The sequence below is a fragment of the Perognathus longimembris genome, chromosome 26, assembly GCF_023159225.1.
Source record: "Perognathus longimembris pacificus isolate PPM17 chromosome 26, ASM2315922v1, whole genome shotgun sequence".
NCBI classification, from domain to species: Eukaryota; Metazoa; Chordata; class Mammalia; order Rodentia; family Heteromyidae; genus Perognathus; species Perognathus longimembris.
Window position 1 is genome coordinate 4,230,732 of NC_063186.1, and position 19,077 is coordinate 4,249,808.

Genomic DNA, 19,077 nt, shown 5'->3' on the forward strand with positions numbered 1-19,077 from the left:
AATATTCTCATCTATGTTCTCCCCTCAATTTCTGATAATGTGCCCTACACTTGGTGTGGTTTGTTTCTAAAGATAAATGAAGTCAGTATTTCCACATTTTTATCAACTGAATTCCATAGCTTCCCTTAGATTTCACCTTACTGTAACCTTCTGTGAGGCTTTACACATGGATAATAGCTTAGCACGCCCCCCCACCCCCATTACACTATCCCCTAAATTCCCATGGTGTAGAGCTTTCCTTCCATTCCACTCCCAGTTTTAAACTTAGAGCTATGCTTGATTTGTTCAGATTAGAATTTTCTATCTGAATTTATCAGCAAGACCATATACATACATGCACATATACTTTTCTATTTTTCTGTTTGCTTTCCATTTCAGGTTTTCTGTTTTTTTTTTTAAAGGCATTTGCGCCTGATTTTAAAAAAATATATTTATTAAACCAGTTTCACGTAGCCTATATTTACCTTGAACTTGTGATCCTCCTGACTCAGCCTTCTATTGCCAGGCCATGGTGAAAGACATATTTCTTAATTTTCAAACATAAGAGTTTTCTAGTTGTTATATGGATTTTCTGTTTCTTTGAATTTGAGGCCAAAGAAAATAGTCTGTGTAGTTGTGTCCTTTTTTAATTTGTGTATTTGTTTTTTAAGGTTTGTATGGACAGATTTGCAGATGTTTTTCAATTTTTTTAAATTTGGAAATCTTTCTTGTGCCTTTGACCACTAATAATGCTATTGCAATAATAAAGCTGTGTTAAAAATATTTTTAAGAGTAAATTTATTTTCTCAACATTTTATTATGCATAAGCATTTACATTAGTGTTATGTTAATTATTTTTTCCTCAGAAAACTGGGTAAAAACACCTTAGAAATTTTTTTCTTTGGCTAGTCCTGGGGGCGTGAATGCTGGCTGTCATTAACCTTTTGTGCTCAAGGCTAGGGCTCTACCAGTTGAGCCACAGCTTTACTTTCTGTTTTTGGTGGTTAGATGGAGATAAGAATGTCATGGACTTTTCTGCCCTGGCTGGCTTAGGACTGTGATCCTTAGATCTTCGCCACCTGAGTAGCTAGGATTACAGGTTTGAACCACAAGTGCCCAGCTCATCTTGGAGTTTTTGGCATTGCGTAATTTTAGGCCTGGGCTGTTCACATGTGGCTCAAATATTGATGCATTAATTAACATTTCATAAATTTACTAATTAGTACTTGGTAAATTTAACTGTTCTTGAAATAGGAGTGCCCCCATGCAGTGTTTAAGAGAATAGTTAACACTGACTTTTTCCCTTATATCTAGTTTTTCCTGTGTGAGCATTCATTTTTGTGTGTTACTTATCTATTTTCAAAAGAAGAGATTCCTAGGTGGGGGTGTTTGTTTTGTTTTTGTGGTTTTATTTTTATGAAAAGTGTTAAAGGCTGCCATCTAGGGACAGACTTGTCATTGGAGATAGAATCATAACCGCTTTCATTTTTAAAGCATTCTGAAACAAGTTTTCAAAAGGTGTCTTGATAACTCTAAGGTTAATAATAAGTCTCCTCAATTTAGCATGTACTACCCAGGCAGATCACATGCATCCCACAGCATTCACAATTAAGCTTGGAATATTTATTGAAAAGCAACCAGATTCTGTGTCCCTTTACCGTCTTTCCTCAACTCCTTTTTTTTTTTTTTTAGATCTTAAGATTGTATTTCTAGACTACTATATTGCTTGTCTGCAGATGTTTTTTTTCAGCGAACTTTTCTCCGTTTTAGCAGCACTAGCAGCACTTCTCTTCTGACTCAGGTTTTCTCTGTCAGTTCATCCACATTTGTTTGCAGACTTTCCTGCGCCTTGATTTCCAGCCTGCTTGGTTTATGGGGCTTAGTAAAAATGAAACAAAAACATAAGACTACCAAAAAGTCGTCCAGTCAGTGTGCTTGTGGTATCTCTGGTACATTACCCTCTGAGAGTTGTTTCATTTGTTATTGTTCTTGTTGTTTTTTATCTGTTTGCTCATCCTTGGGCTTGAAATGAGCCACAACTTTGCTTAAGGCTTTTTTGGTTGTTAATTGGAGGTAAAAGTCTCGGGGACTTTGCTGTCCAGGCTTGGCTTCAAACCATGATCCTCATCTCAGCCTCCTAAGTAGCTAGGATTCCAAGTGTGAGCCACTAGCGTCTAGCACAGCACGAGCTTTTAATTAATATAGTAAGACTTCTTTGTTTTAAGTTATTTATATTTCTTTGCACAAAAGAAGCCAAAGATTGTTTTAGCACCATGACTTTATCTGCAATCTTCGGATATACTTCTGTAAGAAATGTGATTTTGTTTTGCGAACATTCTTACTACGTATCCCAGGCTTGCTTTGATCATTTACAAGTCTTTCTTTTCATCAGTGTGTTTGTATAGCTCTTAAATGATTGTCTGGGAGTAGAATTTCTGAAGATTATCTCTGAAGTTGTGCTGTACCATTAACTGTTTAAAAGAAAATTTGAAATTATTTTAGAATTTAGATTTCTCTGGAAATTATCAATGAAATCTGTATTTGTTATCTGCTGTTATTTGGTAACACCATAAATTAATAATGTTTAAACAACATTGCGTGGGTTGGGAATGTTGCTTAGTGGAAGAGTGCTTGCCTACTATGTATGAAGCCCTGAGTTGGATTCTTCAGTACCACATAAATGGGGGGCGGGGGCGGGGGAAAGCCAGAAGTGGTGCTGTGGCTCAAGTGATAGAGCACTAGCCTTGAGTGCAAAGAAGCTTCACTTGCGACTTTCCTTCCTAGCTTTGTGCCACACTTCCAGATCTCAGCTTTCTAACTAGCTAGGATTATAGGATGAAGGCACCAACACCCAGATGAAAAGTGAAAACTCTTGAGAAAATGAAATACGACGTTTATACAGGTTTTTGTTTTTGTTTTTTTTTGGATGGGGGGGTGGCGCTAGTCCTGGGGCTTGAACTTAGGGCCTGAGCCCTGTTCCTGTCCTCTTTTTGCTCAAGGCTAGCACTCTACCTCTTGAGCCATAGTGCCACTTCTGGCCTTTTCTGTATATGTGGTGCTGAGGAATGGAACTCAGGGCTTTATGCGTGCTAGGCAAGCACTAGACTGTCAAGCCACATTTCCAGCTCTTTTTTTTATACTCTTTTTTTTTTTTTTTTGGCCAGTCCTGGGGCTTGGACTCAGGGCCTGAGCACTGTCCCTGGCTTCTTCTTGCTCAAGGCTAGCACTCTGCCACTTGAGCCACAGCGCCACTTCTGGCCATTTTCTGTATATGTGGTGCTGGGGAATCGAACCCAGGGCCTCATGTATACGAGGCAAGCACTCTTGCCACTAGGCCATATCCCCAGCCCCATTTTTTTTTTATACTCTTAATGAATGGAAAAACAACAAAATCTTAAGCAAAATTGACAAGTACAATTTATATATGCTGGTTTCTTCATGTCTCCATGCACTGAAATTATACTCAAATCTCTCAGGATAAAAGACTGCCGGCATTGTCTTATGCCTTGGAATTAGTGAACCAACGTTATATTTCTGCCTAGTACAGTTCTATTTGCTTTTTTCCCTTGAGCTTTTTCTTATAGAAAACCTCTATCTATTCAGAAGTGACTTTTGTAAAACTTGTGTCTTATTTTTGAAATGTAGTGATAGAAAGGCAGATCCTACAAAACTAGAAAAAAAGTTGCTTCTTTTGCTTATCTATAACTTATATGGCAAACTACACATTAAATTAAAATTTTTATTACCATAAATTGTAAAATAAGTTTCAATAATTTATATATATATATATATATATATATATGCTTCTGGTCAGATTCACTACGTCTGTATTCTTTCTTAAACCCTTTTTTCCCTCCGCCCTTTTTAACAGTTGTTTGGTGGGTTTCAGTATGCTCTTTTCATCCATATATATGATGTACTTGTAACATATTCACTCCTTTATACTTCTACCCAGCAGGACCCATTTTACAATCTAGGTTTCATATTAGGAGCAAAAATATGTGATGCTTGTCTTTCCGAGATTGGCCTTTCTCCCTGAATGTGATAATCTTCAGTTACTTTCTTTTTTCTTTCTGAAAACAGCATTATTTCATCCTACTTCTGATGAATAATGCCCCATTTTGTATATTCACTCGTCAAACATTACATTTGAATGAGCTATAATTGTGCCATAAAAGACATTTAGTAAACGTAATTTGCTTTTCAGTGGGGTAAGTTTCCCCTGTAATTGTAAATTGATATCTCATGTGGTTTGGGTCCAGGATTCTTCATTTCGATTTTCTTGTAGTTCCAGGTTGTCTTTGCGATTACTTTGGCTGTATCTGCAAAGTTTTGTAAGATATTTTGAAGTTGATGATTCTATATGTTCTTATGTAATTAGAATCAAACATTTTGTTTGGCAAATTGTATATAATTAAGCCGTGTTTAGTCATTTAAACCTTTTTTTTTTTTTTTTTTTTGGCCAGTCCTAGGCCTTGGACTCAGGGCCTGAGCGCTGTCCCTGGCTTCTTTTTGCTCAAGGCTAGCACTCTGCCACTTGAGCCACAGCGCCACTTCTGGCTTTTTCTGTATATATGTGGTGCTGAGGAACCCAGGGCTTCATGTATACGAGGCAAGCACTCTTGCCACTAGGCCATGTTCCTAGCCCCAATCTCCTACTTCTTTATTCACATTGATAGAGTTTTCTTTCAGATTTTTAAGAATTTTCTTCTTCCTCACTCCTTCACCATTTTTCCATATGTGAATTAATTCCTTTCATTTGTAGATCACAGTGACTAATCTGATACTTTGTTACAGTTTTGTAATGGTTTAAATTAACTTTACAGACCTCAGATTTGGGGACACACCCAAAATGTTTTGTATTTCTAACATTTTGCAGTATGATTCTTTTTTGTTAGAGTAAAATAAATTAATTTTTTATTGTTGTTGTAAGAGGCAGAGAGGTCACACCGGGGACCCCTGAAGGTAGCAAGCAGAGGCTGGAAGCCCCCTAGGAATGTGCCAGTGCAGCAAGGACCAGAACGCACGGCAGCATTTTCAGTACGCAGCCGTGCCAGGAGAGACAGCTGTCATTGCTAAGTCGCCTTCAGCCCATTGATGGGAGGCCTGTGCCCACCACACACTGCACATTCAGTCTAACAGGGTGTCCTGGTGCCTCCTTCAGGGAGGAGTGGCCCGTGGCTTCTCTGAAATGTCCCTAGCCTCTGACAGACTCCCTGGGCAGGTCCCAGCCAGGCACCAGAAAAGGCCAGTCGTTTTGAGGACCTCTTGAAGGGGTGCTGAGCTTGGCATGTATAGATTCATGGGGGAGAGTCTGAGGAGACTGGACTCTGACCTCTCTTGGCCCGAGCTCTTTCCTGGCTAAAGGTTGGGTGGCAGCCTCCTCCTCCCTCCACACAGCTGTGACGTGGAGCAAACATGACCTGGGCACCCTGAGGGAGGAGAGGGGAAGGAAGAGCCTCACCAGGGCCAGTTTTACTGCTCTCTTCCTATGGCCAGGAGCCCCACCTCCAGCCTGGTGCCTGTACTGCTTAGAGAAAGGGTACACATCAGAAATGGGAGCCAGCCCTCTGTAGTTTTTGTGAAGTATATCTATTAAATTAAAGTGTAATCTATTAGGATGTAGTTAAGGATTTATTTTTTCATTTGCTTGGTGGTACCTTGGATTGCATTCATTGCTTTATGTTTGCTTTGCTAATGTTCTGCCACTTTAGTTGTATTTTTCAAATTGGCTTTTTTTTGCCAGTTTTTTGTTGTTGTTTTTCAGTTTTTTTTGTAGGTGTGGGGCTTGAACTGGTCTCTCCCTGATCATCTTTGTGCTCAAGGCTCGTTCCTAACCACTTGAGCCACAGCCTACTTCTGGTTTTTGAGTGGGTTATTAAGAAAGAGATTAGAGTCCTATAGAGACTTTTCTGCCCCGGCTAGCTTTGAACCCGATCCTCAGATCTCAGCCTTTTGAGTAGCTAGGATCACAGGCGTGAGCCACTGACCCCTGGCAAATTACATTGTGTGTGTGTGTGTGTGTGTGTGTGTGTGTGTGTTTGTGTGTGTTTTAACACAGCTTCTAAATATAAATTTCTCTTTTATTTCTCTGTATTTACATGTTGACATTCATAACCTTATATAAGATATAAAAAACTCAGAAGGTAAAGAATGAAAAATTTAAGGATAAAGTTTATATTTGATTGTTTATAATTATGTAGAACTTAGCTACTTTTAGTCTCAGAAAAAAAAATTTCTATCAAAGGGTATTTTGTTTTAATTTATACCAATGGCTCACACCTAACTACTAAGGAGGTTGAGTTTGGGACAATTGCAGTTCTTGAGGGATAGAAGTTCCAGTTGAGAATTTACATGCAGTGAGTTTAAGCCTTTGTATCACACAGAGGTGTGGGGGAGGGGGAGAAGAAAAAAATGTCAGAAATAGCCATACAGTAAATCTGTTTTCTTTCTTTTTCCTTTTTCCTTTTTTTTTTTTTTTTTTTTGCCAGTCCTTGGCCTTGAACTCAGGGCCTGAGCCCTGTCCCTGTCTTTTTGCTCAAGGCTAGCACTCTGCCACTTGAGCCACAGCGCCACCTCTGGCCGTTTTCTATATTTGTGGTGCTGGGGAAATCGAACCCAGGGCTACATGTATATGAGGCAAGCACTCTTGCCACTAGGCCATATATCTAGCCCAGTAAATCTGTTTTCTATATTTAAATTTTTTGAGACAATGGTAGCAAGCTATTTGTGTAGATAATGTTAGTATATGTTTAAGAATCAATCTTTAAAACTCTTGTTAAACAAATTCAGTGCTTATGATTTCTTTGTCTTTCAGAACGGTCTCAAAAACATAGATGTTCTTAAACAAGAGGTCCTTAAGAATAATAAGAATCTGAGGAGTAAACAGAATCCAAAAGTTTAGGAAAATTTTCAACATTTAAAACAGTGGTCGGATTGATTATAATGATTATGAATGTTTTCTTACAGGCACTGTGAGAATAGAGATGTTTCGAAATATGCAGAATGCAGAAATCATCAGGAAAATGACTGAAGAATTTGATGAGGTACATATTCCAGTTCTTACACAAATTGCCCACTTACACTTTTCAGTGGTTCATATGTTAATCATATCTGAGGGGAGGGGCACGGTTGGGAGGGATGGGAGAATGATGAAAGGAGTAATAGGCATTGTACTTACCTGATCTGTTGAATAGTAACTCTCCTGTGTAACTACTTATCGTTAATAAAAACATAATTAAGTAATTGAAAGAATAGCAAGGCTTGGTCTGTCCCCGTGTTATACTTAATAAGTTCTTTTTATACCTTTTAGGACAGTGGTGATTACCCTCTTACCATGCCTGGACCTCAGTGGAAAAAATTTCGTTCCAACTTTTGTGAATTTATTGGAGTCTTGATTCGACAGTGTCAGTATAGCATAATCTATGATGAGTATATGATGGACACAGTAATTTCCCTTTTGACTGGTTTGTCAGACTCCCAGGTCAGAGCTTTTAGGCATACAAGTACCCTTGCTGGTAAGTAAAGTAACCACCATATTCATTCTTTTTCATTGAGTTTGCTGGGTATGTTTTCTTCTAGTTAAGCTTTCTTCAGATGAAATGTTGAATTAATCACCGTGTTCCTGGCAAGTTTGTCTGAGAAATTTGTTATCAGGGTAAAATGTGTGCATGTTTGCCAAGATGGCAATTAACACAGTCTTTAAGGATAAAAATTGAAATTTTCTGTCACTAAATATTTTCTTACATCTGTATGTTTTCCTCTACATCTATATTTTGCACCAAAGAAATTTGAAGAGGCCTCTGTGAAATACTCTTTGGTAAACCTAACTAGTGATAGGTGAAATTCCACATTTCTACTATTTTATTCTTCATTATACTGTTTGTTTTATTGCTTTTTTGGTGTTTTTTTTTTTTGGTGTCAGCGTTAGGGTTTGAACTCAGGGCCTAGGTGCTGTCCCTGTGCTTGTTTGCTCAAGGTTGGTGTTCTACCTACCACTTGAGCCACAGCACCACTTCCAGCTTTTTGGTAGTTAGTTGGAGATAAGAGACTTACAGACTCTTCTGCCTGGGCTGGCTTTGAACCATGATCCTCAGATCTCAGCCTTCTGAGTAGCTAGAATTACAGGTGTGAGCCACTGGTACTTGTCTGTTTTATTGCTCTTTTTAGACATACAAAGTGTATAAAATTTGTTTGAAACAATACTGTACAGTAAAGTAGCATGCATTCTTCCTATTTTATTAACCAGCATGCCTTAGATACATCTCAAATTTAAGGTAACCTTAGTTATTATGAAGAGCTGAGAGACTGTAGATTTACTTTACACTTTATTTTGGAATTATCTTGACAGTTTGTCACATAACTTCATTTTTTTTTGCTTTCTACAAGGTAATTTGGTTAATTTAGGAATTACGTTTTTTTCCTCCAGCTTATTAATTGAACTTGCCTAAAATGACTACTTTTTCAATCATAATATGGAATGTTTATTTGTGCGCACACATGTGTGTATATAAACATTTAAATACTCCCAATTTACATTTTTAGTAGCAATAATTTTGTTTGTATTCATCTTTACTATCATGAGAGAACCAGATTCATTATTTTTCTTTATATTTAAATTTAATATTTATTTACATTGGAGGTGTTGTTTCTTAAACTTTTGGCATATCAAAATTCTTTTAAAGGTCTGTGTCAATTACTTATCCTCACCCTCAGAATTTAACAATTTTTAGGTGATGTTGATTCTGGTGGTTTGGGGAATATACATTACTGACACTGCTGCATTTAAAACTTAGGCATTCTCTGGTTTGACCTGTGTCATAAAGACAGTATGATATTATTTGTAGTCAGATGTAGGTTTTACGTTTCCTCTTTTTCTTACTCTATCTAGTTCATGGATAAAAGTGCCCCTTATCTTCTTTCTTATAGTAGTGTACCAAACATATGTGAAACATAGTTTTTTTTGGGGGGGTAGTTTCTTTTTTCTTATTATTTTAGAGAAAATAGGTGTTTTACCTCTCTATTAAAAGTTTAGTACTAAAGAAAAATACAGCTTGTTTAAAAGCTTTCTGGAGAGAAAACTTGATTTTGTGTTTTCACACTATCTGTTCCTTTGTTGTTAGAAAGAAAAAGAAATCTTATGCTCAGTTGTATATTTTAAAAAGTATCCAAAAAGTTGTTTGTTATGCTTTTTTTTTCCAATTTCATGAACGTTAGTGTTTTCCACATTTGGTCTTTGTTTTAGTCATTTAACTTGTTTAATATTTTCTACTTCTTTTGCATCTTCCTGTGTACAGTAATGCCCATTTACCTGGTTGTCATAGTCATTTAACATAAGGGAGAAATGGATAGTGCATACTGAACCTGCTGTCATAGAAATTAACAATACTATCTTGATATACAAACAAACCATCATCTGCTTTCCCATGGCCAGGAGGAGAAGGGAAGCAAAAAATTCATGGCGGGCTTACCTCAGACACTCTGTTGTTGATAGCATTTTGAAATGATAATTAATAACATAAAGGAAGACCAAAAATATAAATCTCAAAGTACAGAGTAAACGGGGGACTTTCTGTAGGGTAGACTGCTTCTGTTTAATCCAGAAACCTGTGTGTGAGTGTAGAAAAGAATATGACTGGGCGGGAATGCGACCTAGTGGTAGAGTGTTTGCCTAGCATGCATGAAGCCCTTTTTTCCAGTCCTCAGTACCATGTAAACAGAAAAGGCTGGAAGTGGTGTGTGGCTCAAGTGGTAGAGTGCTAGCCTTGAGGAAAAGAAGAAGCTCAGAAGTTCAAGCCTCAGGACTGGCCAAAAAAAAAAAAAAAAAAAAAAAAAGAATATGACCTAAGCATATGCCACATATAGAATTACTTAGAAGATAAAATATTCTATGTTATAGAAATATGTACAGTATTTTGACTCTTAAAACATTTTCTTGGTAAGGCTGGTAACTGATGTCTGTAATCTTTCCTACTCAGGAGGCTAAGATCTAAGGAATGCAGTTCAAAGCCCAATCAGGCAGGAAAGTCAATGAGACTCTTATCTCCAGTTAACTACAAAAAGCCAGAAATGGAGCTGTGGCTCAAGTGGTAGAGCGTTAGCTCTGAGCCCCCCAGCTCCAGGACAACACCTAGGCCCAAAGTTCAAGTCCCAGGACCAGCATAAAAACAAAAACCAAAACATTTTCTTGGAGTTGGGCTAGCTCAGTGGTAGACTGCATGGCTGACTCTACTATTCTGTCAGTGGCAGCAGTCCAGAGTTCAATCCCAGCCCCCCCACCCCCCCCAACAAAAATAACAAGAACTTTCCGTTTTTTAAACAGTGCACTTTAATTCTCACTTCTTCAGTGCCATGTAAATGATGTATTTCTGTATTTTAACTGCCTTTTTTTTTTTATGATGGCCCATTTTCGTTCTGCTTTCCATTGGCTCATTTCCAGTAACTTTTATTGTACTATTTTTTTTTCTCTGTATTCATCCCTTTGGTTGTCTCCATCTGCTAATTGGATGTATGCTTATATATATTTTCATATGGCTTTTCTCATACCCATTTTGCGTTGAACAGCTCACTCTTCCCACTAGTACTAGCCTTTAAAATTGCTTAATAAATGCCATTTTGTTTCACCTAACCTCTTTTCCTTATTACGAAAATGATTTACATTTTAAATTATTGTACAAAATCCGATGTCAAAAATACACGGTATTCAACGTATTGTGGTTAATTTAGTCATTCTCTAAAGTTCTTCAAAATGCTACTGTAATTCCCATTTGTCTATACAAATGACCATGTCTTCCAAAGCTCAGTTGTATAAAATATGAGATTTATTGGTCACCAACCTTAACTAAGCACAGAGGGTTTGCTGAGAACTTAATTCTAGGATAGGTAATAATTATCCATCTCTTATGAGCTTTTTATTCACACCTTTGCCCTCTTTTTTTTTAAATGGTATGTATACAAGACATAGATTAAAAGATAATCATTTTTATTCACTTTGCAGGACAAGTCTTGGGGACTAGATAAAATGGGCAGGAACATTTAATCCTCTGCTTCAAAGACTATGTGCATGGACAGTTGCAAGGCAGTTATGGCCAGATATGATTATCGGCTTTGGAATAAAATGCTCCTTGACATTGCTTATATCTTAGCTGAGAAGAGAGACCATCAGGTTAGTTATTTTGTAGGGTACAGATGTAATGAGTTCCATAGCTTCGTAAGTCACCAGAGTGGTCTTTATTAGTAGTTCTTTTTATATGTTTTTCAAATATCCCATTTTCTTGTTGTGAATTAATTAATGTGTCCCTATTGTCAGTATTTATTCATTGCATTTAATTGTATACTATACTTTTCATTAACAGTTTTCAGCATTCTGTAGTTCTTCAGATCTGATTTCTCCACAATTAAAAATATAAGCATTGTTTTTCCGTTTTTTCTTTTGGGAATGCTCTTTATCAGTAAGTTGCAGCCTACTGTTAGAAATTACATACTATATTTTTCTTATTTCTGTTCTCTTAAGCAAAGTGCCATTTACTGGATCCACTGAAATAAAGAAGCTTCACATTGCAGTACACTTATTTTAATTCTGGCTTCAGAATTCAGTGCCCTTACTTCTGTTATAGTCACTCTCTTTAATTGTACGTATTAGAGCATAGTTTATGGGTTTAACTATAAAAATATTTTGTCATAATTCGAGTGGGTTTACAGTCTGAGTCTAGAGATACTTTTTCCTCATTGAAGTGCATTTTTATGTTTTATGAGAATAATTTTTCCCAGTAAAAATAAGTTCTCTTTGATTTACCACTTTTTATATTGTGAAAACAATATTCTTCAAGAATCTTGATCATAATTGCAATTATATGTAGGTTTTTGCTTGTAAATTTATGCCATTACATCCTGAGTTGTTGACTTCAAGTATTTAGGATAAATGTATTGATTGAATTATTTTATTTTTCATTTTCTCACATAATTTTATATATCTCAAATAGCTTAATACTGGCTACCTGTCACTTCTAAGGTGAAAGTGCTTATTTGAACAAAATTAAGAATTCAAAATTCTATTAATAATGACATAATTTATTCTATAATTGCTTCCTAAAATGAACTTGAGAAGAATTAGAAATGTGGTCAAGGACATCCTATGAGGGCATCTTGATCACTGGTTAACAGTAAGTCACCAAAGTGCTTGAGGGATTAAACATTTGCTTATGTCTTGTTACTTAACATTGTAATGTTGACATAGCTCTGAAAATTGCAATCTCTTTCCTTTGATACGAGTCCTATGAGTGAATGATGGAATGGGTTCTGGCACCAGTCTTCCTGGAAGCATATTCCTATCTTCCTTTTACTAGTTGGATGACCTTGTACAAGTCCTTATCTGGCTATACACTCTCTTTTAATACAAAATGGAGAAGATAGTGACAGCTATTGCCAGGCACACTAACTGCTCAAGCCTGCAATCCTAGCTACTCGGGAGGCTAGGATTTAAGGATCTCAAAGCCACCTTGGGCAGGAAATTCCATGAGAATCTTACCTACAATTAACCTCCAGAAAATGGGACGTGGTGCTGTGGTTCAAAAGTGGTAGAGTTGGGCTGGGGATATAGCCTAGTGGCAAGAGTGCCTGCCTCGGATACACGAGGCCCTAGGTTCGATTCCCCAGCACCACATATACAGAAAACGGCCAGAAGCGGCGCTGTGGCTCAAGTGGCAGAGTGCTAGCCTTGAGTGGGAAGAAGCCAGGGACAGTGCTCAGGCCCTGAGTCCAAGGCCCAGGACTGGCCAAAAAAAAAAAAAAAAAAAAAAAGTGGTAGAGTGCAAGCCCCCATGACTGGCAGAAAAACAACACACAAACCCCAAAACAACATGACAGCCTTCTCTTACTAAAAAAACATACAAGAGCTTAGTATGGTGCCTGGCACTTAGTAAGTGCTTTCACTATTCTGTGATAACCAGTAGAGCTATTATTTGCTAAATTTTCATGCTTTTTCTCAGGATGCACTGAGTCTCCAATTTGTTTTAATAGACTGTATGGCACATGAGGAAATTAGAAGTGAACAATACATAAAATTTGAAAAAAAAATGAAATCAGAGTGGATGCTAGTGTAATCCTCTGGCATATTCTGGAGGCTGATAGCAGGTGTGAGGGCAGGCTGGACAAAGGGTTCATGTGGCTCCCTCTCCCCACCCCCATCTCCACTGGTAGCTGATTGCCGTGTCCATGCCTCTCGTACCAGATGCAGGGGAAGCTGATTTTGGGAAGATTATAATTCCAGGCCAGACCAGGCAAAACATTTCATGAGACATATCCCCCTCCCCCATCATTATAAAAGTGTGGGTATATTGATGCATATCTGCCATCCCAACTATACCAAGAGTTTTAGTAGGAGCATTATGGTCCAGCCTTACCCAAAGTGAAACTTTGTCTCAAAAATAACCAGAGCAGGGCTGGGGATATAGCCTAGTGGCAAGAGTGCCTGCCCTCGGATACACGAGGCCCTAAGTTCGATTCCCCAGCACCACATATGGAGAAAACGGCCAGAAGCGGCGCTGAGGCTCACGAGGCCCTAAGTTCAATTCCCCAGCACCACATATGCAGAAAACGGCCAGAAGCGGCGCTGAGGCTCAAGTGGCAGAGTGCTAGCCTTGAGCGGGAAGAAGCCAGGGACAGTGCTCAGGCCCTGAGTTCAAGGCCCAGGACTGGCCCAAAAAAAAAAAAAAACAAAAAACCAGAGCAGAAGGGCTAGGGGTATTACTCAAGCAACAGAGTTGACTTGCGCCACCCCCCCCCAAAGGATGTTAATCAAACTAACAGCATACATTTTCATTTTCATTTGGCTCCAGAACCCATATCCTGTTAATTACATTCACTAGATATTTCATAATTGTTAATGAGACAGATTATGATTAGGACTTGAAAATCTTAGAAACTTCCCTCTCAGAAAATAAACTAGTTATAATCTTTTTTTGCTGCCCTGGTCTTAGAGAGAGAGAGAGTGTGTGTTGGGGATTGAAGCAGGACCTCACACATGCTAGGCAAGCACTTCACCAGTGAGCTATAGTCCCAGCCCTATATTTATTATTCTTTAGTTCTTCTTTGAGATTTCATTGCTTTGTACTTTTTACCCTTTGTTTTTTAACTTTATCATTTACATCTTTCTCATCCGTTCTCCAAGTTTTATTCAGTTTTCTAATGGACTTAAATTTGTTGAAGGATTAATGTCCAATAATAGTTCTTTGCAAATCTTTAAATAACACCATGTCATGTAATTATAGCTGTAAAATAAAATGTACCTTTAGAATTGTAGTTACAATTAGAAAAATTATAATTTTTTTTCTAAAGGATTATATTTTCTTTTTTTTTTTTTTTTCCCTTTTTTGCTTTCTGTCCTTGAGTCTCATACTGGGCTTTCTTTTGTGAGCCAGTTTTTTGGTTTTTGTTGCCAGTCCTGGGCTTGGACTCAGGGCCTGAGCACTGTCCCTGGCTTCTTTTTGCTCAAGGCTAGCACTCTGCCACTTGAGCCACAGTGCCCCTTCTGGCCATTTTCTGTATCTGTGGTGCTGGGGAATCGAACCTAGAGCCTCATGTATACGAGGCAAGCATTCTTGCCGCTAGGCCATATCCCCAGCCCCATGAGCCAGTTTTTTTTTTTTTTTAATTACAAAGCTACTTTTAATACTTTGGGGTATGCCCCACTGGAATAAAATACACTGGGAAGGAGTAACCCCCTCACCCCCAAGTGTGGCCCAGGGGGAGAGAGGCTACCTGATGGGAAGGAAGCACAAAAGGAACCTGCTGCAGACTCAGGGCAAAGGCAATGCCATCGGTGCCGGGACCTGTGAGCGCTACAGGAGGAAACACGAGCATGGTGGGCCTGGCTCCAGGCACGCAGGCGAAGGGCAAGAGGGTTGGACACGAAGCCACAAAGCTACTTGGGTTCCTCCTTCTTCTCGTTTGCCTTTTTCCGCTCTGCTGCATGATCTCCGAGGCCCTCTGCTTGCGGGTGGCAGCAGAAAGCCCATCGTCTCGACGCTTTCCCATAACCGAGTCGCTCTGCTTTTTCATATTCTTCTGGCGGGCGAGCTCACGCTGGTTACTGCGGGTCCTGGCGACGGCAGCGGCTCCGGCTTGCCTCCGTTGCGTCTGCTCACTCTGTCCGACGTTGCAGGCCCCCCATGAGCCAGTTTTTTTAAAGAAATTATTTTGAAGATCACTTTACAAAGCACCATATTTCATATATTTCTTTATTTTAACTTCACCTCTTCATTTGTATAGTATTGATAAAAACAAGAATAGTTCTACCTCATGATATATTGTGAAGCTTAAATAAAAGAATTCTTGCTCTAATGCATTGAACAGGAATTATTATAGACTTTTTTTTGGCCAGTCCTGGGCCTTGGACTCAGGGCCTGAGCACTGTCCCTGGCTTCTTCCCGCTCAAGGCTAGCACTCTGCCACTTGAGCCACAGCGCCGCTTCTGGCCGTTTTCTGCATATGTGGTGCTGGGGAATCGAACCTAGGGCCTCGTGTATCCGAGGCAGGCACTCTTGCCACTAGGCTATATCCCCAGCCCCTATTATAGACTTTTAATTAAATATATTCTTTGCAAATTTTAGATGTCCTTCAAGTTTATTTTATTTGCCTTTTGTCTTTTTAATCCTTTGCCCTCTTTTATATATATATATAGAGGGGGGTGGAAACAGTCTCCTTTTGGTGTAAAATATTATTACCTGGTAGCTTCTTGGAAATAAAAAGGAATATCGAGGAAGTATATATTTAAGGCAATTGCATATCTAGAAAGTATGTTGTGTTCTTTTCTCTTATTTCTTGACTCTTGGCATGGAGAGTAAGATACTGAAACCTCAGCAGCAAATTGCCAAGGCAGGAGAGGCTGGGCCTACTTCCCTCTATTTATTGTCTGATCTTTGAAATGACTGATACAGAAAACGCCAGATTGTCTAGATTGAGTGAGGATTTGCAACTTACTTGCTTATTGTCCAGACTAAGATTTTCAGATTATCTTTGTCTATGTTCTGTTGAATTTAGTTCTAATTGTTTTCATGTTCCTGTGTCCTATAGGAGAAAATAGCATTTTAGGTAGAGCTTGTTCTGTTTTTCCTACCCCATGGCTGGATTTAAATGCCCCCTTCTCATCCTCCTGTTGGCCTTAATTCATATATCATGTATTTGTGGTTTCACCTTCAGTGTATCTCTTGGAGTCATTAAAGATGAAAATTGTCTTCTCTTTGCTGTTTTGTTCGGGATTGTAAGAGACAGATTATTTCAATTTTTATCATTTGAAATGAGAAGTTTACTGTGTAGGCGTTGTGCAACCAAACTAAGAATCTTCCTTCTCTTAAAACAATTTGTTTTTTAAGAAAATCTTAATCTAATTTGTCCTGCTACAAAACCTGTTTTTGTTGTCACACATGGGGTTGACGCTGGTAGCCCCTGGTATTGAGGTCATAACATAGGAGAATTGCTTGAGCCAAAGAGTTTGGGGCTATTGTGAACAACATAGTGAGTCTTCCATTTCAGAAAAAATGTTTTTAGTGTGCAATTAGCATTTCAGAAGTATGTATCACTTGGTATAAATGCACTTTCTTTTATGTTTCAACTTAGGCTTACAGAAACATAAATAGAAATTGTCAGATATTGATTAAAAGGATCAATATTCAGGATCCTGTTCTCAGACATTCCATTGGCTCCTGAAACCTCTTTTCAACGATTTTCTCCTGTGTTCCCATTCTTTCGTCATTTTTCTCCTATTCAGACACTACATGAGTTTGTATACACTGTGTATTTAATGATCTTCACATACTGCATATCCTTTGATCCTGTAGTCACTTTACTTCCTAAGCTTTCCCCTGCCTTTGCTCTTCCATCATAGTCCTGGGAAAGCCTTGTATCCCCACATACTCAATTTGCACCTGAGCAGTAGCTACTCCACCGCTAGTATTTAACCAGACGCTGGGCTTTGCATCTTTCTGAATGAACATTTAGTGCTGCTAAGCAATATTTATCCCACACATCTTCTATACTTCCCCCTTTATATTTAGATCATTTTTTTTTAAATGGCAGTTGTCGGAAGAGAACCTTCAATGCTTAAACCTTTTTAACTGCAGCTATACCCATATGCTCTCTGCCTTTTCTCTTACTATGGAGCCCTCTGTGGCCAGTCTTGGTACTGAGCTGTAAATTCACTTCCTCTTCACCTCCTTTACAACTGCTCTTCAGATACTGTTTCTCATTCCTGACTTCAGTTTTCCGCCTTTCATTAGGTAATTCTTTATGATTATACTAATTGTATACTCTCTTCTTTCTTTTAGAAACCCTTTTTTGTCTTTATAGGTTTCCAGAGAAACAGGACTACTAGAGATATACTTACAAACATATCTTTCTCTTTCTTCTTTCTGTCTCCCTCCCTCCTTCTGCCTCTTTTCTCTCTTACTTTAGCAACTTGTATCAATACACATGTAAAATGTGACAAACTTAATCCGAAAGGCAAACAAGTTAGAAACTCAGGCAGGAGTTTTGCAGCTTTGACTCTGACATCTGTATGACATTCAAAAATGAGAAAGTTTAATATTTTTATGTTGCCATCTTCACAATTTTTTCTCTGGAAAATGTGTTTTCCTCTTAATCCTTTGTGGGTGAGTTCCACTCACATCACTGAGAGATAATGGCCTTCCTTTTCTCCAAGTCAGCTGATTTTTTTTTTTTTAATTCTTTTGACCAAGGCTGTACCTGACACTTTTGCTGATTGGCCAGCACCCTACCATTTGAGCCATGCCTCCAGCCCCAAATGTCCTGATTTTACACGGCGCTGGTGGCTCAGGCCTGCCAGTCTAGCTTATTCAAGAGGCTGAGGATTCCAGTTTGAAGACTGGGCAGAAAATCTTTGACACTCATTAAACTACTCCGGAACAGGCGCCGCAGCTCCAGTGGCAGAGCGCTAGGCTTGAGAAAAAGACTCTCAAGGACAGTGCCCAGGCCCTGAGTCCAAGTTCCAGGACCCCTATCATATTAAACAACAACAATAACAAATTTGAACATAATGGCTGGATTCAAATAACTGGCCAAGATATCCTGGCCAGGTCTTCACCCCTAAGATGAAGTGTCAGGCTTCCTTTGAGTCCACATGCCCTGAGCTGTCATCAGTCACATCCCTGTCCTTTTCTTCACATGCAAATCTCAGAAAGTTTATTTATATGCAGGTTCCCTTAGCTTCCTCCTAATGCTCCTTAAAGCTCCATTATATCTTACCTCCCTACTTGTGGTGTGCAGGCAGCAGGATTATTGCCTAAGTTAGTTGGCAGCTCTCACTTGTCATCATTCTTTTTCTGGAAAGACACAGCTACTTCTTCCTTCTTGGAACTTTGTCTTTGCTTTTTTCTGGAAACAAGTTCTGGTGCATTTTAGCCAAACTGTCAATATTGAATTATCTTGACAAATGTTCAGATATTTCCTTTTTTCTTTTCACACTGTCTTCATCAAGGAGACAGTGAAGTAAAATCCAGTTCAATGATTTTGCCATTGTATGGGGGAAAAATTGAGAAAGTGGACCTATGGCTCAAGTGGTAGAGCACCAGTCTTGAGCATAAAGGCTCAGAAACAGCACCCAGGCTCCAAATTTAAGCCCTACGACCAGCACAAAGAAAAAAAAAGGAGTTTGAGATAGGTGACAATAGTAACGTGATTTCACATTCAAAGTACAAATTGTTATGTGGTAAAAATGTCTTTTTTATCCCCGGCTTTTAGCCCCCTGTAGACAACCCAAGTTATGACTTCCTTTTAAGACACTTTATGCATGAACTAGCAGATAGGTATTTCACACTGTCTTCACCAAGGAGTCACTTTCAACTTTCTATGGTAATGAACTTACACATATTTGCAAACTGCATTCTGAGGTACATTTTACTCAGGTATTATCATCATTATGTAGCCAACAGACGAAATGTAAAAGTCAAAAGTATTCACCTTGACAAAAAGAAGACACTTCAGAACCCATGTCACGTATAAAGGCTGAATTTCTGCAATATTATTAATTTATAAAGCATTCCCTTTAGTGAGCCTAGTAGAATTTTACAGGTACTCGGTATAGAA

General features: G+C 38.6%; 1 protein-coding gene and 1 pseudogene across 2 annotated transcripts in view; one reads left to right on the forward strand and one right to left on the reverse strand.

Annotated features, from left to right (window-relative positions):
* Stag1 (stromal antigen 1) overlaps nt 1–19,077 on the forward strand; it is a 150,826-nt gene that overhangs the window by 81,253 nt on the left and 50,496 nt on the right. For both annotated transcript variants that reach the window (XM_048334971.1, XM_048334972.1), the window contains 2 exons: nt 6,949–7,025; nt 7,292–7,496. In XM_048334971.1, the coding sequence (XP_048190928.1) occupies nt 6,949–7,025; nt 7,292–7,496 (282 nt within the window). The remainder of the gene's footprint in view (nt 1–6,948; nt 7,026–7,291; nt 7,497–19,077) is intronic.
* On the reverse strand, nt 14,821–15,136 carry LOC125342673 (annotated as a pseudogene).